Here is a 12,089-nt window from a genome sequence, read left to right on the forward strand (position 1 = left end):
TTAAATGCCAAATGAACACTAAATCACATCCAAAGGATAGTTAGATTTTAAATATTTCTGAATTAATATATTTGACAGAGAATTTAACTCATATTCATCTTGGAATTTTATTTGAAATTACTTATAACTTGTAATCATGCTACCTTTCAGAATACATATGTTTAATTTAAAAATTTTTTTTTTATCTGTCTCAGATGTACCTTAGATATTTCAAAAATGCAGTGTGAATCAATCATCCCTTCTTATAAAAAAGCATAAGTTAAATTTTCCAGAAGAACAGAATCCAGAGACGAGCTGAGAAAAACCTTCGCTGCAGGTGCACCCACACTGTGAACTAAACGAAATCAAATCCTTTGTCCTAATTTTGTGTTAAACTGTCACAACACCCACTTCACCAGGATAGTATACTGTCATTTTGCATTTCAGGACTCTTTTTAAAATCGAAACAAATGAAGAAAAAAAAAATCATATTCGTTATTTTATTTCAAAAACATATAATTTGGGATGGTGGATATCAGTGAAGCCCAACCACAAGTGACACATACTATAAATTTCTAGAATTTTCTTTCATACATGGATATTTTTTCTACTTTATAATCCATCTTTCTAATAAATGATAAAGGTATCTGAATTAAGAATGGACAAAAAGTGATTTTTAACACAGCATCTATGGTATGGAACGCATCAATGCATGCAGTCAAGTTCCTAATTGTTATGTGAGATTATAATTGTGATAGTTGTGTTTCAAATAGTAAACTTAAATTAATTTATTTTTTAATTCAATTTGTAGTTTGATTTGTCTTGTTTTTTAAATTTTTATAAATAGGCTTCCTTTGACTGTTTCAGTCCTTTTTTTTCATTCTGTTATTTATTACCACTGCTTTTAATTTTATATTTATTTATTGTATGCAGAGATTCCCATTGAGGTGTGAAGCCTTGTGTTAACTTTTTTTCTGTTGTACTGATGTACAGAAAAATGTTCAATAGTGTGAATGAATATAATCTCAGTGAAAAGCAACTTTCAGGCTGCCAAAGCATGATAGCATGGTTTTCAGATGTAAATGAAATTGGACACAAAGAAAATCATGTGTCACACATTTAACAGGAAACATTGTACTCTGGTTATATTTACTGCTGATATTATTATTGTTACAGTTTAGCTTATGGTTATTTTCCTTCCTTTGTTTCTGGTTCTTGTATGGTCTACATGCATATTTCAACAACTATAATGGATTCTATCTTGCAACAATTTTTTTTTATTATCGATGGAAATATGTTTTTGGCATTTGACTTCCTGAATAATACACACATTGTAAGCATGCCCTATGGGACAAATCACATTTTTTTACTCTTGAATAAAATATGCATGAACAAATGTGTGAGGCACAGTTCCTATCTGAGTGGTTATTAACAAATAAATATCCAGCATATACACTGTGAACTTTGGTTGATTTAAAAAACAAAACTCATTGCTTGGCTGGATCCGACTGAAAATCTTGAGGCTGAAGCAAAGAAAAGTAAACAGCTTAAAAAATATGTGAGTTTCTTAGCATCAGGATGGGGAGAAATGTGTGGATGATGAACTCAGCTTGAACTTCAATTAACTTTATATTTGGGCTGCAAACAAGAATTCCTTTTGAAGTTGTAAAAGGAAGACTTTGCAGCAATATAATATTAATTTCTGCAATTCGGATAAGGAAAAAATTATTATTTGGAAACTGTAAGCCATTAACGTCCCAGAATCTAATCATTTGGTCCTCAGATGATCAAAAATCATCTGTGAAAATTTCATGCAATTTGGGAGAGTAGTTCTTGCGAAAATGGAAAAACACATACACACAAATCAAGAAATAAATAAATACACGCAGAGGAATGGCTCAGCTACCAGGTTATGGAGAGGTTGCAAGGCTTTCTGGGAGATGTATTAGTGCTATTATTACTAGAAAATTTCAGAGGAAGTTTAGTTTGATTAGATAAAAAGAGATGAATGGGCATTTTTGTTCTCAGTTTATTGGGGGATTTATTCAGAAAGGGCTAGCTGTTAACGGTCCATCAATTGGTCCTTGGATGATGACAAATCATCTCTGAAAATTTCATGCAAATCGGGTGAATAGTTTTTGGGGGAAAAGTTGGTAAAACACATACATACGTACACGTACATACATACATACATACATGCATACATACATACATACAAACCAATAAATAAATACACGCAGATGAAAACATAACCTTCTCGGCCAACTTCGTTGTTCACTGTCACTCAATTTCGTTGGTCACGCAATTTTTGGTGACGAAAAGTACGAAAGTAACCATAAACCAGTCTATGTACTTTATTTTTTCCCCAAACAGGCTGTAACTGCATCGCAATCAGATGCACCTGTTGAAAGGGTAAATACCTAAATTGACAAATATTCAGCCAAATAAACTGATGGTTTTTTTATAGTCCAGGTTTTTTTTTTTTTTTAGTTGCCTGACGAGATTTAATCGCTGATAAAACCGGATGTGACGTCAGTGGACTCGTCTCAAGCTCCTGTCCATTACAGGAATGAAAGAAATACCACTTTAACTCAACACGGTTGCCCTTTAAACTTTGAATCAAATGATCTGCTTCACGTTAAATAATGTTCCGGGCCTGCCTGCAGCTTGACAGCCGCCGCCGCCGCCATCGCCCGCTGACCGGACAGCGCCGCGGACTCTGAGTGAACTGCGGGCTTGCGCCCAGCTAACGTTACGCACACAGCTGTCGGTAACCGAAGCTAATCTCGGTGGCTACCTGACGTTAGGTCGCTCTTTTTTTTTTTTGGACACATGATATTGAATCACGGTGCACAGGGACAGACCTCCAGAGACCCCGACACCACATCGCCGAAATGGACAAAGACGAGGCAGACCGGCTGATAGAGAAGGCCAAGCTGTGTTTACGGTCAGGACGGAAAGATCGGGCGCTGCAGCTGCTGTATGAGGCGCAGAATATTTACCCCAGCACCCGGGCCAGAGGTAAAATTAGCTGACGCACATTCTGCAGTGACAGTACGACGAGCTAACTCAGGTCGACTGGCTAACTTGTGCCAACTTATTGAAACGTGTTTTCAGCCCGCTGGACTGATGCAGGGAATCGCTCTGATATACGGATACTGAATTAGCCATTTAGCTGTTTTACTCTTATATCTGGTCTGACCGTTACAATTTGGGGCTCCATTTCCCCTTGCAGTTCACTGTCGGAACCACAGACTGCCAGGCAGCGCTGTGCTAAAATCTGGCTGTTTCTCTTGCATTCTTTCCTCCCTTTGTACGTTGTGTGTTTATTTTCCGACAGAGTAATTAAGCTGTCAGCTGTTTCCCACCTCGTTTATGACATGCATGAAGCACCTGAACGCACCATGGACCATCTTAATGCATATTATTCTGTATTATGTTCTGCACATTAGCAACGATGAGTAAATGCAGTACTGTGTAAAAGTTTCAGGCAGGTTTAATACAATGCTTCTTATCAATCATGTATTAACAGGCAGGCAGGTAACTGATTGAGTCCATATTTATTTTTCAGCAGAACAAAACACAAACATACAGCCAGAAAAATGTCCCTTTACAGAACACAGAGCATGGCTCATCTATGACTCAGACAATGATTGTCCAAGTTACTTATCTACAAACCTGCCACAAACTAATCATAAACCTATATAAACAGTCCTCACAGTTGTTCTGTCCATCTATCTATCATTTCTACACCACTTTATCTATTTTATCTTGCAATGGGCATAATAATCCTGGAAATATCACCAGTCCAAAACAAGATAAACACAGATGAAAGACGACTACACACATTCACACATGTAGGCAGTTTTAGCATCATTTTTGACTGCAAATGCATGTTTTTGTACTATGGGAGGAAAATCACACACACACAAATATCTAAAATACAGGGAAACATCCATTTACATACAGATAGTGTTCAAGAACTGCATCCAGCTTGAAGATAATGTTCCCACAGAGTCCCGATCTCAACATAAACATGTTTGTTGTGAGTTTGCAGAATGAGACGGGAGGATTTAAACCAGACTTTAGCCCCTGAAGTCACTGCTCATACATACTGTATAGATAATATAAAACAATCATCGTTTTAGCATAAGCTGCTTAATGAAAAGCATTCAAAAGACAAACTATCCATATTTTTGTCACATTTTATTCTATGAAATTGTTTTTTTTGGAGGGTTCTGCTATTGTCAGCTGAGTGGACGCTGTTGTTTATAGTTCTGATAGATGCTATCCTACGAAATGGAGGGAATGCTGCTCCGGAAACGAACCACGTCCAACCACCAGCAGGATGGAGGGATGAGGACATTAGACACCAAGAAACAAGCAATGCAAGTGGCGATGAGAAGAAGAGCTACACTGAGGACCAGCGGCAGGGTGTCCTCAGGTGCACAGCAACTCTGTCGTCCCAAACCACATTTTGAAAATGCGTTGTAGTAAAACATCCACTCTTGTTTTTCTTTATCATGCAATTGCAGCAGTTTCACCTGTTTTAGAGTGGAAAGTTAATTTGTTATTGATACACTATCAAATCTGAGATGCATTACAGTTCTATATTCTATTTCATATTTTAAACAGTCAAAACAAGAACAAGTTTAACCAATCTGCATTTTAAGTTGTAGATGTACTTAAAGAGGCCTTAAAGGTTACTCGATATACAATTGAATGGCTGAAGAAACTAAAGTTTTGTTCAGTACATAGTTTTGCTTTGAAAGAAACAGGAACGGGAAAGAACCTCTCTGAAATGTATGCTTGTAGGTAAACATTCTTTGTTCTTGCAGGATAAAGAATTGCAAGGACTTCTATGAAATTCTTGGTGTTCAGAAAAATGCCACCGATGAAGATTTGAAGAAGGCATATAGGAAGTTGGCCCTGAAGTTTCACCCTGATAAAAACTTTGCTCCAGGAGCCACAGATGCTTTCAAAGGTAGGATATTTGTAGAGAAGGGGTGGGTGTTACACTTGATGTAACAATAACGTCTTGTATATTTGACATCTACTATTGCATTATGACAAGCAAGCAAAGTTTTGCTCAAGGCAAAGTCAGAGGTCAAAGTCACTTCAAGAACAGCAACCTCCTACTGGTTTTATCTCGTGTAAACAATCTTCTGCAGCTTTGAGCTTGGTCAGCTCGTTGATGCAGTTTTAAACAAGTTTGGAAAGTCTGTTGGGCTATTTGTATTAATTTATGGCAGGATTTTGCAGACTGAGCTCCCTCAGGAGGGGAGCAGTAAGTGACAAAAGTACCCTGTGAAGTGAAAAGGAGAGGTGCGTGAAAACACTGGAAAGTCAGCCGACGTAACCCGGCTCATTTACCAACACAGTCAGCAGATACATGCAGCTGCAGTAACCCAGAGAAGGCCGACTAAATACACTCAGCACCTGCTTATAGTATGGACACGCATAAAATATATTGCTGATTTTCATGCCGCTCATTTTACAAGGGAATCATCCCAGTTTCAAATGTTTATCTGCCGATCAAAGAAGTCAAAGATCCACTGTAGATAACAGATGCGAGTGGCATGTCAGGGCGAAATCAGAGCCTGTGTTTACAGACCTTAATGCATTGTGATCAGCAATAGAAATACTTTATTAATTCCAGAGGGAAATTCCTTGAAGCAATGTTCTACATAGAATAAATAGAAATAAAATAAGACAATTCTTACAGTTTTGTTCTTAGATAATCCGTAATTTGAATGTTGGAGACTCAAGTGCCGTCTTCTTTTGGTTTCTAACTAAGCCGTAGTGAACAGATTACAGAAATCAGTCTCCATTAAACAAATAAATCAACTATGATGCCACATGTTTGGATGGGAAACTCATCACAAGATTAAATTTATTACAGTTGATGAAAGGCGAGATCACAAGAGACAGTACTGTTCAGTTCTAAACTGAGAGGAACAGGACACATAGCTCTTCGTGCTGTGGTGTATATAGGTTCAAATGAGAGGGTAAAAAAACCCAACACAGTATGCAAGTTAAAATTTCCAATATTATAAACTAGTGTTTAAACCACCTCTTCTCATGTTTTAACACTGTTTAACGTGTTCATTCTCTTTGTGTGCTGCATATTTGAATTAATATTGTTGTTATTTATTTTGTATATGGCACTTTGGCCCCTTGGGTATATTAAAGCAACCATATAAAGCAATGTTCTCATTGTCAACTCTAATATTCCCAGTGTTATTCTTCTTTTTCCTTATAATCTTAGTTTGTAAGCCATGGAAATAAGAAAGATCAGATCGATTTATTAACTGGTATCCATATCTATCAGCATCAATGTTTAATAAGTACCTAAAAGCTTTGTGGATTATAAGTTGTGTATGAGTGTAGACATTAATACAAAAAACAACCCATTCTCTTTCAATGTTTTTGTAATACTTTTTATACACATATTGGTATCCCACAGCTGACAGGTCACCACTGTGGGACCCTTGACCAGTGAACCGAGTCAGTCGACTCCTCCCAGTGTGTGACGTTAAAGTTCACCGTGGATATGATGGAATGAACGCAGAGAAAGAAATCCTCAAGAGGGCCAATATAGGAAACCTCAAAGTAGAACTGATCCTCTTTAATATCGGTATTTTCAAAGACATGTCCATGCATATTCTCTTTCTTGTAAACTAAATGGTAGGGAGCTCAGATCGGACAAAAGAAAAAGAAGGGAAGCACCTGAGCCAGCCTGGTGTATTGAGCAGCATGAACTGATGAAGCCAATTGGATAACAGATGAGACCTCTTCCGACGCATACGATGTGGCCCAGTTGGCCTGATTCAATCGCCGTGCGATATTTGCAAAAGAAATATTCCAGACGCTAAATTCCTTTCCCTCTCTGCCAACAGCAATAGGCAATGCATACGCGGTGCTGAGCAACCCAGAGAAGAGACAGCAGTACGACCAATATGGAGATCAGTCTGCAACTCTTAATGCACCGCAGCACTCCGCCCACAGTCGCCACCATGGACACTATCGAAGTTTCCATAGAGACTTTGAGGCTGACATTTCCCCCGAGGAACTCTTTAACATTTTCTTCGGAGGAAGGTTTCCCACAGGTAGGATGACGCGTCGCTGCACGTTTACCATTTAATGTTAGATTGACGAGCGGTGGTGTTAGATTTAGGGCCTGCTCTTCATTTGGACTGATTTGATTTGTGATTCTCTACAGGAAATATTCACGTGTACACCAACCAAGGAGCCTCCTACTCTCAGTTCTATCAGCCTCGCCGCCGACGTGCATATGAAAGGCGTGAAGAGGTGGTGGAGGAAAACCAGAGTCAGGTCAGTGACTCACTGGAGGAAAAAGCCCTGTTAACAATCCCAGAAATAGGTGTTCCTCTTCTTGTAGAGCTGAAGCTTCACTTGCATCATTAACATGAAGCGAAGAGCCACACTGAAGAGCAGACATGCGGTTTTAATACAGACGCAGCAGCTCTCAGCTAGATGCTTCTGCTCATACACTGCATATCCCTTCCTTTTGAAGATGGTGGTTAACATCAAAGACTCTACAGTGCGATGCTGTGTGATGACTGCAGCCTGCATACAGTGCTGCGCGCTTTGTAATCTGTGCCGATTTCATCTTCCCACAGAACACCTTCACAGCGCTTCTGCAGCTTCTCCCAGTGCTGGTGCTAATCCTCATATCAGTGTTTACTCAGATGATGGCCACTAACCCGCCCTACAGTCTCTTCTATAAGCCGTGAGTCCTCAAAACCATCAACTTCACCACCGTGACATTTGAACAGATCCCAGAGCCCCCATCGTGTTACACACACACACACATACACACCCCGCTTCTGAATGCATTGGGTGTTTTCTCTATCGGTTTCAGGGCCATGGGGCTGGTGGTGTCCAGGGAAACGCAACACATGGGCGTCCCGTACTATGTCGACAAAAGTTTTGAGAAAGAGTACCACGGAGCTGCTCTGGACGAGCTGGAGAAAACCATCGAAAGTGACTACATCGAACACCTGCAGGGCAGCTGCTGGAAGGAGAAGCAGCAAAGTAAGAGGACGACTTGTTTCAAATGGATGACGAGTGTTTCAGTATAGCGAATTTAATTGAAATTAGATTTATGTGAAAGCTTTCACATTGTATTCACTTGATCACTTGGAGAATTGGAAACATTTCCAGGAAATAACTTAATTCACCCTCCAGCAGAGTGATTCCCAGCAAGTTATCCCGACCTTCAAGATGTTTTGTAAACCACTTTACATTGAGACTTTTTTCTTTTGTCTGTATTGTTAAAACTTTATTGAATAACGTTCTTTTATGTTTTTTGTTTCCCTCTTACCACTCTGTTCCAACACTTACTGATGCAATGTTTTAGAGTCACTCGTCTGACTCACAATCCATCTTAATGTTTACACTTACAAGCAACATTATTTGGCTATCAGTTTGCCTTTATTATTTGTTGCAGAGGTTTACTAAACATTTCTGAGAGAATTAGTTGAAATTGTCTGGCACATTTATCTGCTGTACCGTCATGATGCTAAACTTTTTTTCCACGTTAGCCCAGAGCTGCTCTATTGGTTCAGGATGTGGTGATTGAATACACACAATATCATTTTAATGTTTCACCTCATTTATCTTCATGAAGGTATTTTTAAAAATTGTCTCTCAGTTTCAATACTTATATTAGGACACCTGTTGTGCGTTTTTGTTACTATTGTAGTTATTGTTTGCTTATGATTCCTTGTTTTGTCTAATTATTACAGTCAATCCTCTGGTAAGTATTTCATATTTTATCAACCTATGAGAAGGGCTGCATGGATGAATTGGAATTCATGAAAGAGCCAGTGTGTGTGTTATCAATGTGAGGACAAGACTAATCATCTCAGCTGGAAACAAGTGGCTAAAAGTCTTTCCTCAATGTCCAGCTTTTTCTCCACAAGGCGAAGCCTTTCAAAAACACTTAACATGTGACATATATCCTTTTTTCTGTCCTTTCGTCATTTGCAGAGTCGGATTTGGCGAACCTTGGCCAACTGTACCGAGACGAGCGGCTGAAGCAGAAGGCCGAGTCGATGAGGCTGGACAACTGCGAGAAACTGCACCGATTGGTCGGGCGCCAGAGAGTCAAGTGAGGACAGACGTGGAAGAGGAGGAAGAGGGGTTTCTTTACAGACTTTTCCAGTGACGCATTATAGTGAAGTGTGTAATTTATCCAATCCGGCCACTTTGTTAAAGAAATGTGTTTGGGTACAGTGCAGTCTGTGGGAGCTCGTTCCACTGGAAACAATGTGCCTTCTCTCCTCTTTGATGGTAGACGCGGGAGTTGCACGTTAGCTGCCGACGCTGGCTGAGGTGGCAGCAACTTTAAGTGCAAACTCACTGTGGCAGTGCATATGATGTCTCCGAGCCTTTAAACTTTCTTATAGAAATGGCGCGACATATAGGGTCTCCCTTTGGGGTTAACAAGGCTGTTGTATGTTCACACATACATGTTTTATCTGTTGAAGATTTGTAGTTCATCTGGTTTTTTTTTTTTGTTCAGACTCCCTGCTGACATTTCAAGTGTATTTATTAAGTAATCGATAATCATTCATTTTCTTTAGAAAGTAATGAGGTACAGTGACCTGATTAATACTGTAGTCGTTGGACAAATCTGACAGAATAATACTGTGAATTGATTCAAATAGACAAATCAGGCAATCTGCCCTCTGACACTCCGGCTATGAAAGGGAAACGCAATTGTCTGAGTTTTGCTCTTAAAATAAGTGGTTATACTTGCCAGAATTAAGTAAATTGTCTCTCACATGCGAGCCTCCAGCTCGCTGCACTGCTGCTCGCTTCAGTCGTTTAGCTTCTGCCATTCAGGAACAAGTGTTTCAGTGGCAGAACAATGTGACGGTTAAAAGAAGAACTCATTCGCACAAACTAAATGTTTTATTTACTTGTTTTGTTGTCATTAGACAACTGTCAACTGAATGGATGCTTCGTTACCTTCAAATGAAACCTCCACCTATGTAGTAAAATGTTTAACTGTTAGAGGACTTTAAAGGTTTCGGTGGAGTTTCAAGTTGTGAGTGATTTTGAGTTGGTCTGCAACCTTTGCGACATAGGTCATTCGTTCTTACACCCTAAACCCTATAATGTAGTGTTGTTGCCATTTTTCTTTAACTAGAATTGTATTTATTACGAACAAGGTCGATTCAACCTAAAACCACCTTCCACAATGTTCCCTCAAATACAGGAAGCTCAACAGTGAGCGGGTATGTTTTCGGTTGTGGTGGCATGCAATATTGTCTTTAATAATTTAACTCATTGACTATTAATGCACAACCTTATTATTTTCTTCTTCCACAAAGTTGATTTCTACTTCTGATCTATCCTGCTTTGTAAATCTTGGGACTACTAATTTCTATTGGTCTTTTATTAAAAAAAAAAGAAGAAGAAAAAAAAAAAGGAACATGTTTTGAAAATCTAAACTTACCTGTAACTATCTGTTAACTACCTGTGGGTGTAAACGTCGTTCTTCCACAGCTTGGAGCCACAGTCGTGGCTTCGTGGAGAAAGGTTAGGTCATGGCAAACCCATACTGACACGAGTACCTGTTGCTGTGCACTAAGACTGCCAAACTGCCTTAGCTGTTCTCTTTATTTGTGAAATATTCAGGTTCATCTCAAGCACTTTTAAGTTCTCATTTACTCCCGTGTTCCATGTTGTCACTGTTGCATGCGTCCTAGTGAGAGTATGTTTTCTTAGTTCTTTTGTTGTTTGCATTCTCATGGCTACTGACACTATAAAATGTTAATCGATGAAAATATTCAGGTCCACACTGGTTCAGTCACAAACGTGTAAATCCTCTACTGTGACGCACAGAAGTCAGGTTTTGGTATCAAGTCGGTGTGGAAGTACATGAGTAACACTGCAGAATTAAGCTTTCAGCCAAATAATACAAAAAACAAACAAATTAAAGGCGTAACAAGAGTACGTACTTCGTCTGTGTGGTTCGTTCAGCTGTGGTGTTTATGTTGGATTGACTGAAGGCTGGGTGTGCTCACGGAAAGGTCCAGGTCACACTCGCATGGCTCTATGTGAGACTGATAGGAGGGTCAGAAAACTGCGTCTTTCTGTTGAAGCAAGCAGTTCTTAGAACTTTGTCTCTCTCAACTTAAAACAGAATATGACACACGTCAAAAATGGTAAACGTGTTTTTACATGCACCGTATGGTACTTCCCTTGAATTCACTTGGACTCTCAATTTGAACACACACAACTGTCGTTTCTCCTCCTCATGTCCTTCAAACTGGTTGGTTCCCTGTTTCAACTTCAGTTACAGTGAAAAGATTAGAGCAGCTGAGGGTTAATTACACTGAAGCTGTTGAAAGTGACAAATTTAATTTAGATCAAGTTATATCAATAATGACTAAACAGCTCGTCACCTTGCGCCCGTTTTGAAAACGGAAGTCCTTCCCAAAAAGTTACCTCAAATTCATAGTGTTACATCAGCAGTCCTTTTCAATGGACAATGAATGAATAATTATTCTATGTCATTGCTGTGTATGAGAGCTGACTGATGATTTACAGTAACTATCGTATGTACATATCCTAAATTCACAGAAAACTTTCAAAGAAAGGTGTTGTAAATTAATAAAGTGAAAAATACAATTTTCACCTCTTGTTTCTGTACTTTAAACTTTGGAAAAGAAGTTCAATCAATGTTTTCACAAAAGTATTTGTACGCTGTTTCACAATTCCAACTTCTGTAAGGATAAAAAGGAAGGAAAGTCAAGAATTGCTTGAAACTGGAGCTTTGAGATGTAACTTTGATGATGAGGACATTAAACTGAAGCTGACCTTAAACTTGAAACAAAGCTTGATGCTAAAGACCAGACTTTAAAGTCTATTCAACATCGATGTGGGAGATCTGGAGGAAACAGATGTTTTCTACATAACCCGAGTTTGTGAGAGTCTGGCACGAACTGCACAAAGCTGGAGTTTCTCACAAACACTTATTCGAAAACCAAGTGTCGTCTACTTTTCTTTTCTTATATATATTTCGTAATTTATTGAGCAGTTTTGCAGCCCTAGTTTTTATCATATGTGAACTA

The 12,089-nt window shown here is 39.0% G+C and overlaps 1 protein-coding gene across 1 annotated transcript; it reads left to right on the plus strand.

Moving 5' to 3' along the window:
• The first annotated feature begins 2,556 nt into the window (after nucleotides 1-2,556).
• dnajc18 (DnaJ (Hsp40) homolog, subfamily C, member 18) lies at nucleotides 2,557-11,464 on the plus strand. The gene is made up of 8 exons (XM_080509231.1): nucleotides 2,557-3,000; nucleotides 4,255-4,423; nucleotides 4,818-4,963; nucleotides 6,879-7,088; nucleotides 7,202-7,314; nucleotides 7,623-7,732; nucleotides 7,865-8,037; nucleotides 8,995-11,464. The coding sequence occupies exons 1-8, from the start codon at nucleotides 2,874-2,876 to the stop codon at nucleotides 9,117-9,119; spliced, it is 1,173 nt and encodes a 390-aa protein (XP_080365357.1). The 5' UTR covers nucleotides 2,557-2,873; the 3' UTR covers nucleotides 9,120-11,464.
• Nucleotides 11,465-12,089: the final 625 nt, after the last annotated feature.

This window comes from Blennius ocellaris (assembly GCF_963422515.1).
Source record: "Blennius ocellaris genome assembly, chromosome: 14".
Taxonomy (NCBI): domain Eukaryota; kingdom Metazoa; phylum Chordata; class Actinopteri; order Blenniiformes; family Blenniidae; genus Blennius; species Blennius ocellaris.